A 23,908-nucleotide genomic window follows, 5' to 3' on the forward strand; every position below is an offset into this window, starting at 1 on the left:
GCATATCCTTTACATTAGCTAATTGGATTAGTAAATTCGAGAGAAGGGGGGGGGTAAAGAATTTCTGACTTACTGATTTCCGGTTTGTTTTCCAGACTTCCTTTCTTCTGATTTGATTTTCGGATTTGGGGACTTTGACAATGTGTCCACGTTTTGCACTACTTATCTAATGTACGACCGCCCAGCGGGCAGGGCTGAAACGTGCAACGATTCCGTTTACTGACTTGTGCGTGCTGCGGATCGAGTTCAGCACAATTACTAATAGTTTCAACAATCGACTCCTTACTGGTGTTTGCTCAGCGGAAGAAGAGACTAAAAACGAGTCGGAGCACGAAGTCGCCGTTCTAACAGGCTTTCCTGTAGTTTCATGTTCCTTTTTTACAAGTCAGCCCAAGCGCGTCAGGACCATGGCATACGAGCTGGCCGAGACTTATGCAACCACCAACGGAAGATGCAAGGAGGAAAGCAGCTGCACGTAAGCAAGCCGGCCTGCCTTTACCATGGCAAGGAATTGCCTACATAATGAGTCTAGTCCAATGCCCTTTGCCGGGCCTGGCGCCGCACTGCACCATCCACACTATCCACTGATAGTGCCCTTGACACCCCCCCTCTGTTCACCAGGGCTATCACTTATTTAGTATCGAGTTCAGCGTCACGTCCAATATGAAGGCCGCGTCCGCGCTCGCCATCTTGAACCTTGGCAGCCTCGGACTAGCTGTAAGTAGCAGTCGCAGCTCCGATCCTTCCTGCCCTAAAGGCCAGAAGTGGGATGCGACGAAAAACTCATGCCTCGTTCGTTGTCCGGGCAGGTCAGCCTGGCTCGACCATTGGGAGTTGTCATGGGGTCATTTTCGAGAGAAGATTCGCTGGCGATTGATTATACTAGATAGGATTGGCTTGATAGGTCGTGCTACTCCTGCATTTACTTTCCTCTTGTGGCATGCCTTCTGTCGTATGCTCGTACCAGTACAGATGTAAGCGCGCCAGCGCCATGGCATACGAGCTGGCCAAGACTTGCGCCACCAGCAAAGCATAATACAAGCGAGAAAGCAGGTGTACGTAAGCAAGCCGTCCTGCCTTCACCACAATAATAACTTGCCTTTTGCCTATATAAGAGTACGTCTTATGCCTTTAAAAGCCAGGCGCTGGACTACACCTATCCACATTATCCACTGATACTCCCTACGACACTCTTCTGTTCACCAGGGCTATCCTACTCTTGTATACATCTACCACTTGCGCTCAAGACCAAAGTTCAGCCTCACATCCAACATGAAGGTTGCGCCCATGCTCGCCATCTTGACCCTTGGCAGCCTCGGACTAGCTGCAAGTAATAGTCGCAGATCAGATCCTATTTCTTGCCCTAAAGGCATGAAGTGGAATGCGAAGATGATCATGTGCGTCGTTATCCCGGCAGGCCAGCCTGGCTCGACCATAGTGAGTACGACCCCGTACGTGGTTGGCAGCACCGGCATGCTAATCCTGCTGGCGTAGAATCCGTGCCAGAGCGGCTATACATGGGTTGACGAGTGCGGCGGCTGCGGCACGTACGGCCCGGGCGATGGGCACTGTCAGGCCGATCGACCGTGCCCTCCGTTTTGCTGCGCACCGGGCTTATGCTGAGACTTGGAAGTGTCAAGGGGCGTTTTTTTTTTTTTTTTTTTTTTTTTTCTCGAGAGAGAGAGAGAGAAGATTCGCTGGCGATTGACTATACAAGATAGGACCTAAGTTGGCTTGATAGGTCGTGCTACTCCTGCATTTACTTTCCTCTTGTGGCATGCCTTCTGTCGTATGCTCGTACTAGCACAAATGTAAGCGCGCCAGTGCCATGGCATACGAGCTGGCCTTGCGCCACCAGCAAAGCAAAACTCGAGGGAGAAAGCAGGTGTACGTAAGCAAGCCGTCCTGCCTTCACTATAATAATAAGTTGCCTTTTGCCTATATAATAGTAAGTCTTGTGCCTTTAAAATCCAGGCGCTGGACTACACCTATCCACATTATCCACTGATACTCCCCCCGACACTCTTCTGTTCACCAGGGCTATCCTACCCTTGTATACATCTACCACTTGCGCTCAAGACCAAAGTTCAGCCTCATATCCAACATGAAGGTCGCATCGATGCTCGCCATCTTGACCCTCAGCAGCCTCGGACTAGCTGACAGTGTCATATGCCCCCCCGGCCAGAGGCGGGAAAACAGTCAATGCGTGACCATCCCAGCGGGCGAGCCTGGCTCGACCATTGTGAGTACGACTCCGTGCGTGGTTGGCAGCACCGGCATGCTAATCCTGCTTCAGGCCCGTCGACAGTGCCCTCCGGATTGCTGCATACCGCCCTGCTGAGACTGGGAAGCGTCAAGGGGCCTTTTTTTTTTCCTTCTTCTTTTCTAGAGGAGACTCGCTGGCGATTGGATCACACTAGATACATTGTGTACGCCAATTTGGCTTGATAGGTCGTGCAACTCCTGCATTTGGTTCCCTCTGTGCCATGCCTTCTGTGATCATTATGCTCGTTACTCGCGCAGACGTAAGCGCGCCGGGGGCCAGCGCATCCTTCATGATGATATTGGTGGCAGCAACCAAGGAACGCCTAGAGCAGGCGATGATGGGTGCGGACGTAAAAGCAAGTAAGAACAAAGTTGCTACTCACAGTGTCTGCAAAGGATGGGGGTCTAGAAGCGGGAGGAAATCGAGGCTGACGATGTGGGTCACGTGTGGGGTGGGCCCACATACGAGCTCGTCGGCCCAATCAGAGCAGCGACTTCCGGCGCCATCCGAGCCCAGATCCAAGGACTTGGGCCCCGGGCGCCCGAAGCGAGACGCTAGCGCGCCCGGCATTACTGATTGGCTCCACCTTGCCAGAAGGAGCAAGAATCTGCAACCAGCACCGAGACGAGAACCCCATCCGATGCAGGCAACCCACCAGGCCACACCAGCAAGAAAACCCCCTATCGCCCGGGCGGTGCTGCAGTGCGTCTGGCGCAACGTGCTTGGGTCTGGGGCGGGCCTTGTTTCAGGAAAGCCGTTCACGACACGCTGGTGCATGCTGCACCGCGCTAGCAAAAGAGCCAGGCTGCCTCTACGCCCTGCGACGGGCGCCCCCTTTGCTGACACAAGGTGCGCTAGCTTGGTGTTTTCCTTCTGGGAAATGGCACGATGGCTGCATTGGCCCTTGTCCGGATTGGGCGGCTGGCACTTTGTTCGCGTTTCTCTCTGGGGCTTACGCTGCGCAAAGGTGGCAATGTAGGGTCTTGTTGAGCCATGGCGCCGTGAACGTGATGTTGTATAGCTTCCTTTTCACGGCGTACGCAGCACGAGCGTCTGGGGAGATTTCCGTGTCTCGACCCGCGTTTCCGTCTGGATCGATGCTCGAGACCTTATGCCTCACGAACCAGCCGCAACAAGACACGCGATACGTAAGCAGCCCTGCCTCACAGCATTCTCACAGCACGGCCTGTTGCCTATATAGAACGCCGGGCGCCGCGATACCTTCCCAACCTATGGCATATCATATTCTGCTGCTACCAACAAGGCCTTTACTCTTGCACTCACCGGGGCTTTCCTAGCCTTGGGCATTATCCGCCACTCGCACTCAACATCAAGCTCAACATCAAGCTCAACATTAAGCTTAATATCAAGTCAACATCAAGTCAACATCAAGCCAATATCAAGTTAACATCAAGTCAACATCAAGTCAACATGAAGGCCATTCTCGCCGTCTTGACCCTCGGCAGCCTCGGACTAGCTACGGTTGGCCGTCGCAGTCCCGTTCCTACCTGCCCTAAAGGCATGCAGTGGTCCACGCAGAAGAGAGATTGCATTGTCATCCCGGCCGGCCAGCCTGGCACGACCATAGTGAGTAGATAAAACCCCTCTGCCTCTATAGCTGCTATATCAATCAGTACGCTCATCTGCTGGCTTAGAATCCGTGCACCTCTGGCCAGAAGTGGCTTGACGAGTGCAATGGTTGCGGCACGTACGGCCCGAATGATGGCGTTTGCGTCCCTGACTGCTTCCCGACTTGCTGCATACCGCCCTGTTAAGACCAGGACGTGTCCAGAGGCATTTTTCAGGAGACACGTTGTGATTGGTTGCACCAGAGGGGTTCCTTGATACGGTCTGCGGCTGCTGTTTTCCTTCCTTCTGTAGTGTGCTCGTGCTCGTGCGGACGCTCTTCACGCCTAGCCAGCACCCTGTCGTCTTACTTTCTTCAATAAAAACATCTCCTTCACAAAAAACTTGCTCCTTTTTTTTACCACCCGCAGCTCTGGGGGATTAGCCAGCCTCGGCAATGCGGCCGCAGGCCCTACGGGAAGAGCGTCCCATGGCTGGATTGGAATCGGCAGTCTTTCGTCAACCAAGCCAAAGACCCCTCGATTCTTAGCCATAGAGTAAGCAGCACACTGCATAGCATATAACTCCCGCCTGATGCTGCTACATCGATGCTGCTACCATCAAACCGACGTCCTCGGCACTCAGGAGTGAATAGCAGCCCCGTGTCCGATAGAAAAATCCCTAATAGAGAGAAAGCGCTCAAACTGATAAAACGTCTCCACAGAAAATGTGCCTGCGCCAAGCCGAGCACGCATACGTAGGTAGAGCTGTCACGCGTGGCGGCCAAGGGTCCCGTCTCCGACCTCCGATCGGGGCGTTTCAGCCTAGCGTCGGCGCCGAATCGTGTCGAGTTACAGCAACGGTAGTTGCCCCGCGCCAAGTTTCGTGCGTGGATCGGCAAGCTGGGCGTTTGCTTTCTGAGCAGTCATGCGCAGAGCTGCGCCAACCGCTTCGCTCGAGCCCATCCGGTTCGGATGTCGGCTCGGCTGCAAACAGCGTCAGATACCCGCGTTGCCATCATCAGATTACCCGCGCCGAATTGGCCATCATCAAATCACCCCGTTTTCGAATTGCCATCATCAGATTACCCTACTTACCCGCTCAGAAACACCCGCCACCTCGCTAGCCCAGCCCCCTTGCCGCCGTTGCACTAAACCTAAACCCCCCGGCTGCAGTCAAAATCCCAACCCATCTGCTCCATCCTCCACTACAGCCAGGACGGGTCCAACTGCTGCTCCACAGTCTTCGTGTCCCCTCCTGAACGGACAATTTTTTTTTTTTTTGTCAAGCTTGAAAGCTGTCCAGGCCGATAGCACAGGGCCACGCAACCACCTCGCATGAACACAGGACAGCCGGCCCAGTGCTACGGCCTATTCGTGCTGAACATCGGATTCATAGTAGTCCGACCCGTAAATGGTCACACTTCTCTCTCTCTCTCTCTCTCTCTTCTCGCCTGTATGTTGGTTCTTCATCTGTCGCAGTATCGCAGTACATGAAGCCCAATAAAGCCGCACATAGTGTGGCGTCACACTTTTGGTGCCAACATCATCCGTCATCATTATCAATATGTAGATATACCTCACGACAGTCCAACCGGATGTTTGAGCAGGCGCATTTCTCGCACTCTCCCGCGGTGCTATGTCGTGTCGATGCATGCCGGGAGCATCGCCCTGAGGGCCGGGAGCTTGGCAGGTGCGCGAGTAAACTCCAACATGTCCCGTCGCACTAGGCAGCTCTCTTGGGCTCCGAGTACTGCAACATGGCCCGGAATGCAAAGCACGGAGGTTGGCATTTATAAACGGCGGAAAGCGAGCGTCAATGTGCAAAAGGGAAACCCCGCAACGCAATGCTATTCGGCATTCTGCTCGTATCCCGTTCGCTGTCATGGCAGCAGCTTTTCACCCTCTGCTTCCAACCACCCCGTCATCCTGTACTCTTTCAACTGCACTGCTATGTTCCCCGTGTATCCCAAGTCGCCATTCACCTGTTCCAGTTTCCGCATCACTCTGCCCACAAGCTTGGCAAGCCTTTGGTCGGTCGATATGATGACCTTTTTGAACTTCTCCTTGACTTTCTGGTTGAGCGCCCCGGGTATTTCCTTCAACGTGGGTACATCACCGGCGGTCGCTTCTTCTATTTCCACCAGCTTGCTAGCCTTGACCAGCAGCGCGACAAAGTCGAGCAGTTCCTGGTCGAGGATTGCCGGTAGCTTGGCGTGAACAGAGGCCTTGACATGCGCGACGTCGGCTTCTTCTGCGTCCAGTCGGCCTTCCGAATCACGCTCTGTCGGAAGCAGGTGCTCGTGATGGGGCAGCAGGTAGCTTGGCAGGACAAAAGTCGCGTCGGCACCGCCCAGCCTCACCACCTGGACGAGGCTCACTTCATCAGGCAGAGCTCGGTAGGCTCGCACGTCGTCGACTGCCAGTTGACAGTTTATGCTGTACGAAGAGATGATGGGCACTTGAGCAACGCCCAGGACCGTGCCAAGCTCGACGGCAAAGTTGGCGTCGGCGACCCATGCGGACACGCGGTCCTTGAGGCGGCGTAGCTCCGAGTCGGACTCGTCGTACCCCTTGAAGATGCTCTGCACCACCAATTCTTCGATCCAGCGCCCCGACGCGGTAGCCGTGATGGAAGATATGCTGACCGGGTGAAAGTAGGAGATTGGGTTAAGCACGAGGCGGAGGAGCATGGGCAGCCTGTGAAGGAAACCTCGGATGCGGGGAGGCAGCAGCTGCTGCAGCGTCGTCACTTTGATGGAACGGGTGGGAGGATGGGGCACCGACGGCTTGGAATGAAGCTCAGAGCAGATGGCCGCTCGCAGCGCAGACTCGTCATCCAGCGCAGCGTCGGCATTCTTGTCCAGTTGCTTGATGTACTCCCGAGCTTCATGGACGGTATTAGTATCATTGATGTGCTTGAGGATTCTTCTGTACTGCTCATTAGCGGCGTCATCCCGCAGAGTAAACTGCTTCATGTCCTTGGTCGCAGTCCTGTGGGAGGAATCAACTGGAGGGCTTCCATCCGTCAGGTCATACTTCATCTGGACGGACTCGGATGTGCTTCTCAAAGACGGGCCGCAGTCCGACGCAGCGCCGTCGCCCTTTCCGACGTTGGCATTCTTCAGGTTTGCAAAACAGTCTCCCACTTGTATGCTGCGAAACAGCGACACGGAAACCGTCTCGGTCTGGACTGCCAGCTCCAGATCGTCGGGCAGCTTGATGCCGACTTCCACGCCGTGGATGACGAAACTCAGCGACGACAGGCAAAACGTGATTCCCCTAAAAACCATCAACCCATCGACATCCGTGTCAATCTCCAACGCCGGAATGTCGAACAGGGAGATTTTGTCATCGATGAAATGCAACTGCCTGATGAGCGTTCGCATCACCCTCCGCGTGACGTCGCCCACAATGTCGAACTGCGTGAGGCATGTTAGGTAGATGGTCGGGTAGCAGAGGACCGCGAAAGCCCAGTAGAGGAGCCACGAGGTAGAGGCCACGGCATAAGCCAGGTTGACGGTGGCGAACAGCGTCCAGACGTGAGCAAACGGCGCGATTCGCTGGCCCCTGGCTTCACCGACCAGGATGAGGAAGCTAAGGGCTGGCGCGCCCGAGATAAGCCATCGCCGCAGCCATTCGTAGTTGGCGGCTTGCAGGACGGCCGTGGCGGCGAACAAGGTTGGGACCGTCATTGAAGGCGGCCACAGCCATGCTCGAGTATCCTTTGCCTTGGTGCCCATTTTGGGCTGGCTGAGGGCTGATGAGTCTGCACACCGAATAGAGATGGCCTGGCCTCTCAGACTCAGAATCAGTTTTGACAAGTGATCCAGAGTTTTCCTTTCTTTCCCCTGGTTTTTTTTTTTTATTTTTTTTTTCTCCCATCCAAACTCAAAAGGCCACGAAGAATGGTCCATCTGGTCATCTGGGGCAGGCACGCCACGCCGCTGACGTCATGACTTTCTGAGACCTCGACCTGCGCCTCTGCCGGGTGAAACCGCTGGATTGAGCTTGGAATTCCTTCGTCATTTTTGTGTTGGCCCTGCGTGGAAATGGAGGCTTCCGTGTGGGTGGCAATGTGGATGATTTGCTAATCGAACCAGACCTAGGTCGGGTGCCTGGTTCCCGCTTCCGCGTGGTGTAGTGTACCAGCCTGGTTGGTGGGTTGCCTTTGATTGTGGCAGACTGGAGCATCGGGCTGACGCGGGCTGACGTGGAACAACACAGGCCAATGCAACCCAAAATCGTACAGCCGTGGCGGTCGAATGCGAAATAACGACATCTAGTCGATCCTGGCAGGACTGGTGCGGAGAAGGGCACAGGCAACTGTAATGCCCGGGTCGCTGCCGATACACTTTCCTACTCGTCGCTTTCGAATCCTCTTCTCTCCAAGTGCTTTTCCATGGCCCCTTGCCATTCCTTCGCCTCGACGACACGAGAGGTGGTGGTTTTGAAAAGAAAAGGCATTTGGTATTTTTCAAACTCGTGGGCAGCACATTGTCTAGCCCCTTGCCGCATGGCCCCATTCCAAGGCGAACTCATGGCTGTAATGGTATAGTTCTATTTCCCATCATTCGTCCCGTCGTCATCCACCCACCACCCCGTCACGGAAACAGCCTCATTCTGCCCTACTGCTTGACGTGCCCGGTTCCCGCTTCGTCAATGTACCTGCCCACAACCGAAACAGGCCACGCAAGCGAAGCAGTGGGATCCTCAGCGACTCGCCCCGACGTCAGCATGTCCACCAGGGCTACGGCAATATACCCCCCGATGCAAGTAAAGACGTGCCACCTAGCTGCCCGTGAGCGACATGCCACCCGAACCAACGGCCCGAGCCCTAGCGCGAGGGGAGACATACCATCCGTGCAGCTCGAGCAGAAACGCCCAAGGCAGGCCAACCGCGTGTCGCATATCGGTCAGCAGCCAACACGTCCAGCTGTCAACCAGCCAAAAGAGGTAGCCCAAGCCAAAACTCGCTGCGCGGCAGTTTTAGCATCAGAACCCGCGGTTTCACCCGGTGCCCGCCCGCGCCGCACTTACCCAACCCCAAAGCGGCGGTTTTCCGAAAGCGGTCCTCGATGTGCGCATCTGGCACTTGAGCCGTGATGAGTTTCAGCATCCGCGTGGCAATGACGTAGACGGAGACGGCAAAGGTAGCCGCGTGGAGGAGAAACTCGTCCATGACCATGTGCGTGACCATGATGAGGGTGAAGAGGGCGAAGAGGCCGATGCCGGTCCATTTGGCGCAGCGGGGGTTGGTTTGAAAAGTCAGGACGCGATACAGCAGCGGCGCTGTCAGGAGATGCATGGATAACTCGTCTGCTGTTTTGGCGCGCGCGCGGGCATGTGAGCATGGGTTGTTGAGAAGGGAAGGGGACGGGGATAATCGGCAACGCTTTCGCAACGTACACATCTGGGTGTAGTATTTCAGCGTCATGTGATAGCCCGCAGAGCACACTCCCACGCCAATCAGTCCGCAGTACGAAATCAGCCGAGGGCCAGAAGCTCCGCTGCGTCGAGCATGCGACAGGCCGTACAGTCCGTAGACCACTGGGGCGGCGATTGAGTTTCGTTAACGGCAGTTCCCGGCGCGTCCGGAGCATCATGATTCACAAACCATAGGTCAGACTACTTAACGTGTTTATAAACTCGGCAATGTACTTGGTGACAAAGTAGTCCTAGATGATGGCTCGTTACTGTTGCCGCTTTTTGCTGAGGGGTGGAGGGGATGGAGGGAGGGAGTGAGCGAGGGAGCGAGGGAGCGGAGGAGGTTGGACTGGCTTTGTTACCTCTTCGCAGAAGCTGGGGGACAACAGACATCAGCAACTCGGTCAGGTCAGCGCAAGGCAGTCTTTAGTCCAGCTGGCATACTTGAGGTACGACGTCGGCACGCCCCAGTACGGCGCCAACATGGGCCTGCTGGTCTCGAGGGGTCGAGCCTGGAGATGGGCGCCTTGGGCCATGTCGGGAGGCCAAGACGGGTGTTTTGCGACGAAGCGGCGAAGCGGCGAAGCGTCTGGTTTCGGCGAGCTGGCTTTGGCAAAGATGAAAAACGGTAAACCAAGAAAACCCCCGCTTTGGCGCGCCGTCATGTCGTCGGAATTCTGACATGACGTGAAAAGCCCGGCCTCGGTCTTAGTCAGCTGTTTGTTGGGTTGGGGTAGGTTAGGTAGGTAGGTATTTGGGGTATTTGGGGTATTTGGGGCGAGCGAGCCCCATCTCGGACACGACAGGACGGACTGCAGGAAATGTCGCGGCGGACGGGAACCGGCGTCTTGCGTTTCCGTGTTTCTGTTCCGTCTGTCCGTCTGTCCGTCTGTCCGTCTGTCCGTCTGTCCGTCTGTCCGTCTGTCCGTCTTTCCGTCTTTTACGTCTCTCTTTTCCGTCTCTTTTTCGCCTCTTATTCGCCTCTCTTTCGCCTCTTTTTCGCCTCGTTTTCGTCTCTTGTCAGCAAAGGGGGGTCTGGCTGGCACCTTGCCCGGTGGAGAGGCGCGATGGTTCTTTTGATGCTTGTTGGTGTCTGCTTGCATGTGGTCGGTCTGGGTTGCTGGCGGGGAGGATAACGCAGCCAGCTGCTCTCGCGCGACCCGACCGACGGACGGGCTGCGGCATAATCGGCAGGCGGGCCGGGCCACAGACCAGCGAGCGGCGTTTGCCTTGGTCCAAGCACGATTTGCTCGAGAGAACCCAGCCCACCCAGCCCAGCGCAACAACTTTTCCCTTCATGGTGAGTGGCGTGGCGGCGCCTTGGGGGTTTTGGCCCCAGGGTGCCTGGTCCTGACGAGTACCGAGTACGCCGCTGGTACCCGGCTGGCAGGCTCTATACGCACGCGAGGACCAGGTACTGGGAATGTATCGGGCAACCCCTAGGTACCTTACCTAGAGGAGAGGGTATGGAAGCAATAATCCACGATGCGGGCAAAAGCTTGTTCTAGGAAGGGAAAGTGCACGCCGCATAGCAGGCCTTTGAAACGGCCAAGAATACCTGGTCGAGTCGGCTGATTTTCTAGACCACACCTTTGATGGCTTCATGCGAAATAAGCAGGCATGTATCCCCGAGGCCAGGTTCCCGTCTCTCTCACGCAGCAATTCGACGCCTTGTGCCATCGTCCAAGTCCGATGTTGGGAGGCTGCCGAGGAAAGTCTCTGCAGGTGATTCAATTTTGGGGGAAAAGGGCAGAGCACTAGACAGGCCTGCGGTTACCAGGGCGCGGTGTGATTATGCTCGCAAAGGACCGGACAGAAATCCCTCGACACTCGGCAGGACTCGCCATCCTACCCGGTCTCTGCTTTCTGGCCGGAAGAAGTGGACAAGAAAGACGACCGACTGCAGTTTCGCGAGGTCGCTGGTAGGCGGCAACCAACTGCCGCGCCATGTGGGTGTGGGCTGGGCATGTGCTTCATCGCGGGTCGAGCACCGGCCTCACTCAAGCATGCAAGAAATACCCGATAAATCCATCCATCTGGGACGGAGAGTGCGGACGCCAGACGCCGCATCTACGGAGGGAGTCGTCAACTCGGGGTCTGGTACGAAATTTTTCACCTCCGTCCTGGCCAAAGCAAGCTGAAAGTTTCAAGTGTACGTCAGTCATGCCGGGGCCTTGTACATTATCAGGGCGCGCATATTTTGCTTAGTACCGGCTTGAAGGGACACTCGCATCAAGACGGCATTTCGCATTACAAGCTCGGAATCGAAACAGAATCCATGCAATTTTCAATACATAGCCGTCGGAGAACAAAGCAGTAAAAATCAAATCCCACAGTCCTGCAAGCTTGCAGATTGTGTGCAACCCTGCTTTTATACATTAGCGCTCGGCCCACCGCGTCGCCTGGCAAACAAGCTCAAGATGTAGTATTTCCCCTTGATTGGGATGTCTGCCGTCGCCTAAATCAATCTTGCGTCTTCATGGCTTGTCCCTGACGCGGCTGGGCTACCGAGCGATTCACCGACGTCGGTGGCGAAGCGGGACGGAGAGTCACGCGAGAATGAATATATTAGAGTTTGCTTATGCTCCCATTCAGGCCGTCTCGGCGAGATTCAGTTTGCGTCGTTTGAGAGCCGGCGCATCAAATACGGTTCAAAACCGGCCTTTTTGTCATTTTGGCTTTTCGCAACAACTCACTCGACCTGGGTGAGGCGAAGACGCCGAACTGGCTGGCCTCGGCATCTTCTTTTGGCTCTCGCATCCTTAAACGCACCATATGAGGGCATTATCGATTTTTATCCAGTCCTCGTATTAGTCTCGACCCATTCCTCTTCCTCCCCTTTAAGCTTCTTCTTATCGCCGCCATGACAACTCCTCGCAGCAGACATGCATGTGTAATGAGCGGCAGCAAACAATTGATGTCAGACCGTCAGCGTCATCGCCTCTCACAAGCCTCGCTGCGCATGCCCTGCGATGAGATGCACCTCGCCGCGGTGGCTCGACAATTAAGCCATGTCGTGGCTCACGGCGTGGTTTTCAACTCGCCCAAGCCATGGGTAGGTAGCAAGCGCCGTCAGGAGAGCGCTCGACCGACGTTGATTTTTCCGGCACGTCTCGGCAAGGTTTCCACCGAGGTTCGACATTTCCTCGCCTCCAGCTCCTCTTCGATGCGTACCACATGAAACCTGCAGCGGGGGGTTTTCCCGACTCACGTCCAGTCAGCGGTTGCCCGCGGCAATCGCCACGGGGATTTCCGCTCATCAGCCGCGTCCCCCAGCGGCCAAACTGCGAAGAGCCGAAACTCTATCGCTAAACACAGCAGAACGATTTAACCGCCCATCTTCGGCACGTTCTTCCATCCCTGCCATCCCGCCTCCCGGCTCAACCACGTTGCTGCGCCGGGGGGGGGGGGGGGGGGGGGGGGGGGCCGAAATGCATCTCCACTGTTCAGATTCAACGCAGCAGGCAAGACTGGCCAAATGCCCCGATGATAAAATCCAAGGCACCACCCCCCCGGGGAATCCAGGACCATCCTGCGTCCCGCCTAGGCTCCCGCGCAAACCTTTGAGGGGCTCAACACAACCACGCCGGCCTAAGCAAAGATGGCGCTGTCGGGCGTCGCCAGAGCGGTCTGGGACCCGTGTCCGCGGCAGCAAAGACTCCTCATGAAGCTCGACTGCACGCTGCTGCTGTATCTCTCCGTCATGTGGTTCCTCTTCGGCATCAACCGGGCGAGCTACAGCACCGCGTACATTAGCGGCATGAAGGAAGCCGTCGGCTTCGCGGGCAAAGAGTTCAACTACATGGAGACCATCTTCCTGGTCTTCTACGTGGTTTTCCAGGTGCCCTGCATGGTGCTTCTGACGCTCGTCCGCCCGAGATACGTGTTCGTCACGGCCAACGTGCTGTGGAGCATCCTCACGCTGGCCACGTACCGCGTCGATCATGTGTGGCAGGTCTTCATGCTGAATGGCGTCGAGGGCGCGTGCATGGCTCTCGCGTAGTGAGTTTTTTTTTTATTCCTGTGCCACGGGCCCTGGCCCGGCCCTCCAGACGAATTCGGCGGCGCGACCTGACAAAGGCGGGGAGCAGTGTTGGCGCCCACTTCACGTACGGAGCGTGGTATACCGAGTCCGAGCTGGGAACCAGAGCCGCCATCTTTTGCGGCTTCGGCAACCTGGGCAACATGGCGGGCGGATGGATCCAGGCCGGGCTGCTGGCGTCGCTCTCCGGAGGACCCCTTCCGCCGTGGCGACTCATCTTCATCGTTGTTGCCGCCATGGCCTTTCCTCTCGCTCTCATCGGTACGTCAGCTGTGACGGTCGTCACCGACAGATTTGACAGAAGCCCAGCTGACCATGAACCCCGTCCCAGGATGGTTCTTCATCCCCGACCTGCCCCATCACCGCAGCGCGTGGTTCCTCTCGGCAGAAGAGCAAGAATACGCAATCAGGAGAATGGGCAAAGCGCAAGAGCACACCTGGGACCGCACCGTCTTCCGCCGCGTCCTCCTAAGTTGGCAGTTCTGGCTCCTGCCAACCATATTCATGCGTGAGGCCCATCCCCGCCCCGACACCCTCGCGAGTCCGCGGGTGAAGGAAAAAAACATGGCTGATTCGTACAGTATTCGCCCTCTGCATACAATGCCTAGGCAACAACGTCATCCCGCTCTGGATGGCGTCGAGAGGGTACAGCGTCATCCAGCAGAACAACTACCCGACAGCCAGGTACGCCGTCGCCATCGTCGCCACCCTCGTGTACACCATCGTGTCCGACCGCCTCAAGTCTCGATGGGGATGCTCCCTCTGCATCGGCTTCACCTTTGTCGTGGGCAGCGCCATCCTGGTCGCGCACCCTGCCTCGGATGCGGCCTACTTCTTTGCCTTTTTCCTCCTCGGCACGACGTACGCGCCGCAAGCGCTGTGGTACTCGTGGGCGGCCGACCTGACGGCCCACGACGTGCAGCTGAGGGCGCTAACGACGGGGTTCATGAACTCGTTTGATTTCGTGTTTGTGAGCTGGTGGGCGATTGTGTTTTACCCCGTGACGGATGCGCCAGAGTATCCGAGAGGGTTCGTTGCCAGCTTGGTGACAGGTGCTTTGACGATTCCCATCATTGCCTTGATTGCGTATCTCGAGAGACGGGGTCGTCAGATTGGCACGATTGGGAGGATGCTGGACGATGCGGAGGGGCCGGGGAAGGCCGAGGGGCAATGTGGCGATGCAAAGGAGACAAAAGCGGCCGCTTGTCCTCCATCGAACTAGCAAGATGTCAGGAACTGGCGACCATGGTCATTATATAATGTTTGAATCAAAACCAAGCTCGTGCAATGATATGGCACGAATAGTATGGAAACCAGGCCGAAGATGGTGTCTTTGTATGTAGTCGGAGCCTCTGAACATAAGCCCTCAACACTTTTGACACCGGAGAATTCGACGGCACCCCAGTAAAGAATAAGGAAAGACAGCCAATCTGACGTCGATGTCATCACCCGACAACCCCTTCATCAGATTTAAAAGGCATCATTGATGACCGTGGCCCCTTCGCCCTGTTCGGCATGGGGTGCCCATTGAAATCCTAGTTTCACAGCGGAAGCCTCCAGCGCATCTGAGACTGAGCGTTAGTACTACGAACACTTGATATTCTCTTTAACCGCCTTCATCAACCTACCAATATCTGCCGGGAGAACAATCTCTCCACTGTTATGGAGTTCCACTAGAGCGTCTTTGACCCAAATGGCAAGTGAAGGTTTCTCCTGCTCGTTTCGAAGGGCTGCCATCTGCCGGGACGTTGTTTAGCACTGCCACCGTGCGAGAATAGCTCTTGATCTCATTCATCCACCAGGATCAAGACGATTAACGATAAGGATTCTGCCGGCCTGGCCTCTCTACCTTGATACTTCCATCCGCCTTCGAGATTGGGCGCATGATGGAAAGAGGAACCGTCAGGCGATTCCGTGAAAATCAGACCCCAGTGCTATATATATCGATATGATCAGTCAGTTGGCGGGCAAGCAAAAGAAAAGGGCTCAGGACGACTAGCATAGTCTCCCGGGCGTGGACGGGCTTTCAAGGTGATGTAGATTGACTTTGCCTTGAGGCTTCCGTTCTTGCGTTGAGCGGCATCTTTGACGTTGTGAAACTCTAGAAGAGGGAATCGTAGGGTCTGGTGTGCCAGGGAGACATCATGAGCACTGACTCGGTGGTTGCGGTCAGATGAGCGCCTTTTGTACACGATAGATGCCTGGATATGCAGCGTATTACTGGCCGCTTTAAAATAGGCAGCAGCCCGCCCTGACCTGAGTCCTCTCGGGCAAACAACGTTGAACTTTGCTTCGATATATCCCACTAGAGTCGACTCCGTACGGAGTGCTGCGTCCTGGATTTTCCTTGATGCCACGGTGCCCCATACAATGGCAGGACACCTCGAACGGGCACTGAAATTCATACGGAGCACCAAACTCCCACACCCAGACCGGGCCGTTGCCAGAACGCTTCCTTCAAGGGTCGACTGATCCCCCGCAGGCTGCTCATCACCTGCTTCAGAGATGCTGCGATGGGACAGACAACCACGACCTGGCATCCTTTGTATCTGATTAGGAACGGTTGTTCAACATGTGTGCGTCTTGACGAGCTTTCCGAAAGGGCCGCGCTGACGATCAATCAGCAGTCGTCGACGATGGCCCAATCCACCAGCCCAAGGGCAAAGCCGGCACGGCCAACATCACCAAAAGAGACGGTGGCAGGTGCCTCATCACTGGACTGGGCAACTCTCTCTGGTATCCGCCCATTGTCGCTCCTCTGCTTGCTGCTAGGAAGATCCACGTCAGCGAGGTACTGAACCTGCCGCAACCGTTCATACTTGCTGGGCTGAGAAAAAGCTTGCCCAGAGCTTCAATGGCATTCTCGGCGCTCCCGTCGGACCTGACTTGCGGGACTGGGTGCTCTCGAAACCAGTCGTTCCAAATTCCTATCAGAGTCACTGGCTTGTTCGCAAATCTGCAGCAGCCGCGCTATCGAAAGGATTCTTTCGAATCAAGCTTGGCAAAGGATCCCGAAGTATTTTCTTTCCCCCCCCCTTTTTTCATCCCTTTGCTCATGAGTATCCGATCTGTTCAGGTCACCCGCCCTGACGCAGATGCAGTATGTTGTTGTTGCTATCAGAAATGGGGGCCCATCTTGGCCCTCCATCGTGGAGAAGGCTCCGCGGGTTCGCAGAGACCGTTTTGCGGAAAGGACCATCTCTTGCGTGGATGCTCCGGCTGCTTCTGCATTGGAAATCCTGTCACGAGTCGCGAAACCAATCCGGTGGGCCCTGATATCGCGAGAAAAATTGCCAGCAAGAGACCCAAGCCGCTTCCCAAGACGGCGTCATTTACCCCATGGCGCTGCTTTCTCGAACGCGGTGCTGTAGTCGTGTCCGACTCGAATAACTCCTACCTCCTGACCAAGCAAAGTCCGCGGCATCCCCCCGGGACTTTGCATTGATGTTCTCTGCGACGACGAGGAGGCAGCGCTCATCCGCGACCTGCAGAGAGGCATTGCGGAGCTGCGGGCGACACCGAAGGAGGTTGCGCCGGGGTTCGCCATCACCAACTCTCTCGGCACGACATGTTTTGATTACAGAATCAACGCCGGGCTGCACTGTGACGCCGATCGGGGAAGCTTTGTCGGACCGTTTGTGGACGAGGACGAGTCGAACAAGACTCTCATGGTCGGCGCACTGCCGAATGTCTCCCATCGCGCCGGGCATCGAAATCACATTTACCCACGGAGACCTGAACATGCGGAACGTCCTCATGCATAATGGAAGGGCTTTCCGGCATTGTCGGCTGGGAAAACTCGGGGGATGGTACCCGGAATGCTGGGATTACACCAAGGCCCGATACGTCACCAAACCCAACCTGCGGTGGCTCAAGTTCATGGACAAGGTGTTCAACCGCCATGGAGAGTATGACGCCTCGCTTCTGCCTCGACTGGAGTGCGTGATGCCACTGCTCCCCCCAAAAGCCAGCTGCTCCGTCTCTTGAAACGGCCCGGCTCGCTTGAACCCTGTTTCTCGCAACTATCCCGCAGCAGGTTTTTCCGTACATGATCCGCATCAATGCGCGTGTGGCTCTTGTCTCCACGCTTGGACCTCCCGCTTGCGCTTCTGGACAGTGTAGTCGTCTGTCTTCTGGCATCGTATCCTCGCGTGACGCATCTCCCGACCAGCAGATCACGTGGCACATCTCGGATCAGCTGTGTCTGGGCTGTCGTCACGCCGTTCATCACGAGCGACTGAATCACCTGGTTCTCCTTCCCGCTCCCATCCGGTCACGGTTTATATCGCCTAGCCTCATACCCCGGCTCCATGTCCGACATCACGCTGGAATTGCCTGGCCAAGCCATCTCGCCCACTTCACAGCGTCAACCGGCTCCGCGAGCACATGTCGCGCCCCGCCAGCCACCCAAGAAGAAGCAGCCAACGAGGCAAAAGCCGAACACGGCAAACACAGCTCTCCACATTGTACCCCGGGACTCAAGTCCATGACCTGCCCCCAGGTGACCTCGATCCCATAAGCAGAACCACCTCCGAGAGAGCAGACCAACCGCATTCATCCCTCAGCCACCCAAGCCCAATCCGCCCCGACCTCCCGGCCCGCAGATTCCACGCCACGAAAGCCTCACAACCTCGAGCGAATCCCCAGGGCCCCTCGCGCACTCCCCGTCACTCAGCAGCCCCAGACGTATCAAAGCACTGAATCGAAGCCGTCTGCATATATCTGCCCAGCCGCTTCTCCTTATGCTCCAACTTGAAGCCCATCCCAGAACAATCCGGCTCCCTGGTCGCCATCAGCAATCGCGGAGTCTCTGCGAAACCCCCTCGCAGGCTCTGCTTACCTGTACGCGTAGCAAATCGTCTCTATGCGCGACCTCGTGCTCTTAACCGGAATATTGCTACACGACCTGTCAGCAATTCTCTCCGTCGGTCGCGAGAAGGTGAAAAAAAAAAAAAGAAAAAGAAAAGAAAAGAAAAGAAAAAAAAACAAACATTTTGTCCACGTTGACGCATGCGTAGCCGTAAACCTTGACCATGGAGCCTTCGCCGAACGAAGCGCTGTACAGGGTAATCTGGCGAGCATTAGGAAAGGCGAGGCCTGCACGGGGAGGTTTCCCAAGGGGGAGCAAACGGTGAGGGGAATGCCAGGGGGTCTGGGGGGTCTGGCCATGACCATTGCCGGGACGAGCAGGAGGTATTGCAGCAGCATTTCCGGGAGGGGGTTTCGCCTGCGTCGACGCGGCCTGTGATGGCGGATGGCGGAAGGCGGATGGCGGATCGTGGGAAAAGAGCAAGACAGACAGACGCTGGGGCAGAGGGGGGGGCTCGAAGACGAGCGAATGTCCATGTTATATACTTCGGGGTAGCAATGGATGCTTTCATCAAATCCCGGCTTGGCTTTCTGCTAGTTTGGCGGGTGGAGATCCGGCGCCGCAGCCATGGAAAATAAACTCGGGCCCGGCAGAGCAGCGTCCACCCACGGGCTCCGTTGCCGACATGCTTGATGCAGAGTTAAAGAGAGGGAGGGAAACCATAAAAAAAGGAGGTAGAAGAAGAAAAAAAAAGAGAGAGAGAGAGAGAGAGAAAAAATACAATGCCCCATTATTATATCCTCAAGTGATATCAAACCAGCTAGAATAATAACCCCCGGCGCCGTTTTTTTTTCCCGTATTCATCATCATTCACAAGATCCTCATGCTCGCTCTCGCCAGTAAACACGAGCGCGGAAGCTTTGCTCCCCGCCGCCTACCGCCCTTGACCCCGACGACATGAATAAAAAGAAATCAAAAAAATCAAAAAAAAAAATCAAAATCAGTTGGTCAGGTTCCTAGCCGACAGGATCTGGCTCAGCTCGGCCAACTTGACCGGCTTCGTGAGAAACAGGTCGATGCCGCTGGTAAACGCCTCCTGCTGCGCCTCGGCCGACGCCAGCCCCGTCAGGGCGAAGATCGTGCACCGGTGCAGGTTGCCCTCCGTCTCCATGGCCCGGATGTGCCGGGTGGCCTCGAAGCCGTCCATGACGGGCATGGAAATGTCCATGAAGACGCAGCGGTAGGCCCCTTCGCCCTGGCGGAAGACGTCGACGGCCTCTTGGCCGTTGGTGGCTGTCCGGTGGGGCAGCTTCAGCTTCTTCATGTACGTCGTCAGGATCTTGAGGTTGATGGGATTGTCGTCCACCAGCAGGAAGCTGATGCCCATCTGGCCTGCTGGGCAGTCGCCCGCGCAGGGTTGGTCCGGGAGGCGGCTAGCGGCGTGCAGCGGGGTCGAGCGCCGGATGCGTTCGGGCAGGGTGAGTTCCGTGAGGCTGGCGTGGGACGCCATTGTGGCGGAGAGGGATGCGTCGCCGCGGCCGACGCTGACGGCGTCGTTGATGGATGGTCCTGCCCGCGGCCCGTCCTCGTCCTCGGGCGTTTGCACAGGGGACACGATGGGATGCAGAGTCGCCTGGTAAGCCGTCCATCGCTTAAAAGTGAGCGCCAGCACTTTGGCCAGCTTACGGGGTCCAACGCTGGGGGGTAAAAGAAAAAAACTGTTAGCAACACTCTTTTGGGTGTCAGTCGCTACAAGAGAAAAAAAAAAAAAAAAAAAAAAAAAGGGAAAAAAAGGAAAAAAAGGAAAGCAACAAAAAGGACTCGTCCGCGGCACTTACGGCTGGGCGCTGAATTCCCACAGTTGCTCGTTGGGCCGCCGCTTGTACGCGCCGTTCTCGGCAAGCCGGCGGGCGGACACCGCGTTGCTGCAAATGACCACGGCCGGTGGCGAGGCGGCATTCTGCTGCGTTTGCTGATGCCTGCCCAGCTGCAGATACGTCTCGTTGCATAGCAGCAGGTCCGGGACCAAGCAGGTGCTTTCCAGCGGGTCCACAACCTGCATCTGCAGCCAGTTCTGGCAAATGTTGGCGATGCCATCCCGCTCCACCACGTTGGTGCCAAACACGCCCTCCTCGTCATCGACGCACGGCGTGTCAGGGAACCCGAGCAGCAGCACGCGGAGGCCTCGGAGGTTGTTCCTCTCGGCTTCGAAATCGTTGGCCGGCAAGGACGGCTTCAGCGTTGCCGAGCCCGGGACAGCGGCCGGCAGCGGCAGCGTCACCGAGACCATGGTTCCCGTGTCAACGATGCTGTTGATCGATATGGAGCCCTTCAGCGCCGTCACGATCCTCTCCACAAAGCTCAGCCCCAAGCCCATTCCCGGCTTCAGCTCGTCTTCCTGGGTAAAAGGGGTGAAGACGTCATTCTCCAGGTAGGACTTGCCGATGCCGCAGCCGGAATCAGTCACCGTCAAGCGCACAAGGGTGCCGCACTCGCTCTTGTCGGCTTCCGGCATCGCGGGCTGGTCCAGCGACACCTTGACAAATCCCTTCGAGGTGAACTTGAGCGAGTTGCCGACAAGGTTCATGACGATGCGCCGCAAGGCCCCGGGCTGGGTGTAAAAGGCCCACGACGCATTGGGCTGGATGTCGACGCAAATCGTTGCAATGTCTGCTTCTTTGTGAGGCACAATACCTTCGACAGAGTCAGTACTTTGTGCGTTGTCCATTCCGCGCCGGTTGCCGTGTTGCCCCGGACATAGCGTTTTCAGTTGGAAAATTCTACCTGCATAGACACTCTCGACCACCTCCTCCACAACCAAGTCGACGTCGACGCGAGTGACAATGTTCATCATGCCAGATTCGATCGTCGCCGCCTTCTCGGTTCTCAGCCCTCGCTCTTCCACATCACCATTGTTCTGCGGCACAGGTGCCCCAGAGAGAAAGTTATTGACTCCACTCCAGTCCAGCAGATGGTCGACAGTGTCCAGCAAGGTGCGGCTGCACGTCTCCATGGAATGCAAAAGGTCTCCCTGGAACGCGTCCAGGGCCGTGTCATGGAGAAGCTCCGCTCCGAGGATGATGCCGTGCAGGGGGGACCGAAGTTCGTGCGAGATGGAGCTCAGCACATCCATCTTGGACCGTTCCACCATCTTGGCGTCTGCTCGAAATACCTCGGCCATGATGACGGTGCCAAAGGCCAGCAGATAGCTCAGCTCGCCCTCGACTGACAGCAACCGCGAGCTCCTCTTGGTGTAGGCAAACCCTCCAGCATACCACCGTCGTTTCCGGGAGTCCCAGAGTGGGAAGAAGGCGACGTTCCGAGCCCCTGGCAGCAAGGCTTTCAGGAAAGCCTCCAAGTCGGATTTCATCGACGTGCTCTCCTGAGCAGAAGCGGGCGGGTTCACGAGGGCCGATTCAAGATTATTTCGACTTGTTCGAAGCTTTGCTGGTGGCAGCTCCTCGAGACGCAGCGTCTCGGCCGTCGGCTTTGCATCGTGAGCATGCTTGAGAGTTAGAATTGCCCCTCTTGGAAATCGTGTCAGAAATTCCCTCAGAACCTGTTCCGGAAGTTGACTGTAGGCCCGTTCATCGGCATGCTCGGTATTGCTCGAGGTTGAGGAGGGGGAAAACCCCAGTGGTTTGCAGCAAGGTCCGCCCTTGGAGTCTCCGGGGCCGTAGACGGTGCATGTGGTGGTTGACAAACGACGCTTGGCCGTGGTGGAATTACCCGAGATGCCGCCAACCGTCGCACGGCCGCCGAAGGATGAGATGTCGGCGTCCAGGAACAATACTCCGTCAGCCTCGATCGACTTGTGAATTATTTTGGCAGCCTTGGAAAACATGTGTTTGGCGGACTCGACTGGGTCGTCCTTGACGTAGACGCTATTATCTTTCGTTGCACTCGCGGGTTGAGAGTGGCCGGCTAAGTGGGCAGGCAGCCAAGGTCAGCAAATTTCATTGCGGAGCAAAAACAATGACAGTCGGGTCTGGTCTGCAAGGGATGTGCCTTTGTCCGGCAATAAGTCCTACCTGTATGCGATTTGTTTCCGGAACCGGTTTCTATCCCCTTCCTCTTGTCCGGTGCTGCCTGGACGTGGGTGTCATCTTCCCAAATCAAGGCGTCTTTGGTGTAGGGGGCAGCTTCCCAGCCTGAAGTAGTCGAAATGCCTTGAATGAAGCTTCCCACTCCACGCACCATCCTGTCAGCTCTCCGCTGGCTGTCCCTGAAGCGCCGCGTTTCGAGATAACCCATGATGGTTCGCGAAAGATCTTGCATCATCGACCGAAAACTTCCGTCCTTTTCCAACCGGGGCTTGGTGTCGAATAAGCAGAAGACACCAATGTCTATCCCCCGGGGGGTCCGAAGCGGCACGCCGGCGTAAAACCCATACTGGGGCCAGGACGCGCCGGGTGGCCTCCTAGGTGCTATATGGGGGTTTGCTAGATCGCTAAACACCGTCAGGGGCAGCTCGTACGGAGCGTCCCGCTCGTGGCTTTGCCGCTCAGCGAATGCAGTGTCCGCCTTGGACGATGACAAGACCTCTTCGCAGATGCTCAAGCTCCTGGGTAAGGACCTATTCCAGAGCAGCAATTGTGCACCGGGTCGGTCCGATTGCTGCTGCTGCGAGGCATTGGCCGCAGGAGACAAGTGCGTAGTCGGCGTAGCTTCGGCAACAATGTATTGATAATCCCTATCAAAAAGCGAGATGATGGCTCGGGAGCCTTTTAAACGCAAGACGCCCAGTTCAGCAAACGCGGATAGGACGGGGTCCGTCGTCAACCTGGGAGGGAACACGGGAGCATCGTCCGCATCGGGAAACACTTGGTTGATCAATGATGGATCATATCTAGGGGCAAAAAAAAAATGCCGTTAGCATGACCTTGGCAATCAGGAGCGGTGGGGGAAGGCGCACCTATAGGTTTCGCGCTCACGAGCTTCCTCGGTAACAACGCTTGCGAACATGGCCACTTGACGGAGCTCTGGGCACCAGGCTACCTGGGATGGCGATGGAACAATCTCATCACAAGGCCGCTCTCGAGCACCCCGGGCGAAGCATCTAGGAGCGTAGCAGGAGAGCAGCTACAGTATGTACGGAGTATGGGTCGTCGTAAAGGGACTGGGTCTGTCTGGGTCTGTTCTGGTCTGGTTCAGTTTCGGTTTCGGTTTCAACCAAGGTACAGCCGAAGGGGGGAACGAGGGAACGACGAGTCCCCCCGTTTCCATCTGGGCCGGCCAGCCCCACCACACACACACATTAAAAATTTCATTTTCCACCAGACCAGACCAGGCCAGACCAGACCAGACCAGACCGCAGGCACACGGCCGAGTCCAGCTGGTGCCGACAGGCAATCCAAGTCCAGTCCAGCGTCCAGGGCAGTCCAGACGAACCAGGCTGGACTGGATTGACCTCAGCCAGCGTCAACGCTGCTGCGCAGAAACCCGCTCGGGCCACCAAAGACCGCGCAATCCTTCGGGCATCCTTTCAGGCCTCCTTTCAGGCCTGGCCGGCCACCTTGGGTAAATTGCCCTTACAAAGTCGCCACATTTGCTACAGACGGAAATGAATGACCGACCAGGATCTTCTTGCCCTTTCAGTATCTCCTACTACCTAGAGAAGCGCCAAAGCACTATCTACCTACCTACCTATCTAGGTACCTAACCTAACCTACCTACACCTACCTACGTGTAGGTACCTACATGTAGGTAGGTAGGTAGGGTGTAGGGTATCTATCAAGTCTGGTATGAAACGGGTATAGTTCTACTACACGTGATCGAAAATGCGATATGCCATGGTG

The 23,908-nt window shown here is 56.3% G+C and overlaps 10 protein-coding genes across 10 annotated transcripts; 6 read left to right on the forward strand and 4 right to left on the reverse strand.

Annotated features, from left to right (window-relative positions):
• Positions 1 to 1,272: 1,272 nt before the first annotated feature.
• UV8b_05540 (uncharacterized protein) lies at positions 1,273 to 1,623 on the forward strand (the record flags this gene model as incomplete). The annotated part of the gene is made up of 2 exons (XM_043143037.1): positions 1,273 to 1,437; positions 1,495 to 1,623. The coding sequence occupies 2 exons, from the start codon at positions 1,273 to 1,275 to the stop codon at positions 1,621 to 1,623; spliced, it is 294 nt and encodes a 97-aa protein (XP_042998970.1).
• A 205-nt stretch (positions 1,624 to 1,828) lies between these two features.
• On the forward strand, positions 1,829 to 2,341 carry UV8b_05541 (uncharacterized protein; the record flags this gene model as incomplete). Its single annotated transcript, XM_043143038.1, has 3 exons — positions 1,829 to 1,891; positions 2,039 to 2,242; positions 2,297 to 2,341. The coding sequence occupies 3 exons, from the start codon at positions 1,829 to 1,831 to the stop codon at positions 2,339 to 2,341; spliced, it is 312 nt and encodes a 103-aa protein (XP_042998971.1).
• A 145-nt stretch (positions 2,342 to 2,486) lies between these two features.
• Positions 2,487 to 2,824, forward strand: UV8b_05542 (uncharacterized protein; the record flags this gene model as incomplete). Its single annotated transcript, XM_043143039.1, has 2 exons — positions 2,487 to 2,615; positions 2,675 to 2,824. The coding sequence occupies 2 exons, from the start codon at positions 2,487 to 2,489 to the stop codon at positions 2,822 to 2,824; spliced, it is 279 nt and encodes a 92-aa protein (XP_042998972.1).
• Positions 2,825 to 3,697: 873 nt separating this feature from the next.
• On the forward strand, positions 3,698 to 4,041 carry UV8b_05543 (uncharacterized protein; the record flags this gene model as incomplete). Its single annotated transcript, XM_043143040.1, has 2 exons — positions 3,698 to 3,853; positions 3,922 to 4,041. 2 exons carry the CDS (start codon positions 3,698 to 3,700, stop codon positions 4,039 to 4,041), a joined length of 276 nt encoding a protein of 91 aa, XP_042998973.1.
• Positions 4,042 to 5,714: 1,673 nt separating this feature from the next.
• On the reverse strand, positions 5,715 to 7,574 carry UV8b_05544 (uncharacterized protein; the record flags this gene model as incomplete). Its single annotated transcript, XM_043143041.1, has 1 exon — positions 5,715 to 7,574. One exon carries the CDS (start codon positions 7,572 to 7,574, stop codon positions 5,715 to 5,717), a length of 1,860 nt encoding a protein of 619 aa, XP_042998974.1.
• Positions 7,575 to 8,459: 885 nt separating this feature from the next.
• On the reverse strand, positions 8,460 to 9,794 carry UV8b_05545 (uncharacterized protein; the record flags this gene model as incomplete). Its single annotated transcript, XM_043143042.1, has 7 exons — positions 8,460 to 8,622; positions 8,690 to 8,807; positions 8,872 to 9,153; positions 9,241 to 9,381; positions 9,449 to 9,509; positions 9,621 to 9,633; positions 9,703 to 9,794. The coding sequence occupies 7 exons, from the start codon at positions 9,792 to 9,794 to the stop codon at positions 8,460 to 8,462; spliced, it is 870 nt and encodes a 289-aa protein (XP_042998975.1).
• A 3,128-nt stretch (positions 9,795 to 12,922) lies between these two features.
• UV8b_05546 (uncharacterized protein) lies at positions 12,923 to 14,522 on the forward strand (the record flags this gene model as incomplete). Its single annotated transcript, XM_043143043.1, has 4 exons — positions 12,923 to 13,260; positions 13,350 to 13,561; positions 13,632 to 13,808; positions 13,882 to 14,522. 4 exons carry the CDS (start codon positions 12,923 to 12,925, stop codon positions 14,520 to 14,522), a joined length of 1,368 nt encoding a protein of 455 aa, XP_042998976.1.
• A 248-nt stretch (positions 14,523 to 14,770) lies between these two features.
• On the reverse strand, positions 14,771 to 15,037 carry UV8b_05547 (uncharacterized protein; the record flags this gene model as incomplete). The annotated part of the gene is made up of 2 exons (XM_043143044.1): positions 14,771 to 14,865; positions 14,929 to 15,037. 2 exons carry the CDS (start codon positions 15,035 to 15,037, stop codon positions 14,771 to 14,773), a joined length of 204 nt encoding a protein of 67 aa, XP_042998977.1.
• A 768-nt stretch (positions 15,038 to 15,805) lies between these two features.
• UV8b_05548 (uncharacterized protein) lies at positions 15,806 to 17,819 on the forward strand (the record flags this gene model as incomplete). Its single annotated transcript, XM_043143045.1, has 6 exons — positions 15,806 to 15,845; positions 15,928 to 16,316; positions 16,402 to 16,565; positions 16,710 to 16,971; positions 17,138 to 17,238; positions 17,423 to 17,819. The coding sequence occupies 6 exons, from the start codon at positions 15,806 to 15,808 to the stop codon at positions 17,817 to 17,819; spliced, it is 1,353 nt and encodes a 450-aa protein (XP_042998978.1).
• A 1,291-nt stretch (positions 17,820 to 19,110) lies between these two features.
• UV8b_05549 (uncharacterized protein) lies at positions 19,111 to 23,075 on the reverse strand (the record flags this gene model as incomplete). The annotated part of the gene is made up of 4 exons (XM_043143046.1): positions 19,111 to 19,807; positions 19,949 to 22,034; positions 22,142 to 22,959; positions 23,026 to 23,075. The coding sequence occupies 4 exons, from the start codon at positions 23,073 to 23,075 to the stop codon at positions 19,111 to 19,113; spliced, it is 3,651 nt and encodes a 1,216-aa protein (XP_042998979.1).
• Between the last annotated feature and the right edge of the window lie 833 nt (positions 23,076 to 23,908).

Source organism: Ustilaginoidea virens, chromosome 4 (assembly GCF_000687475.1).
Source record: "Ustilaginoidea virens chromosome 4, complete sequence".
Classification (NCBI taxonomy): domain Eukaryota; kingdom Fungi; phylum Ascomycota; class Sordariomycetes; order Hypocreales; family Clavicipitaceae; genus Ustilaginoidea; species Ustilaginoidea virens.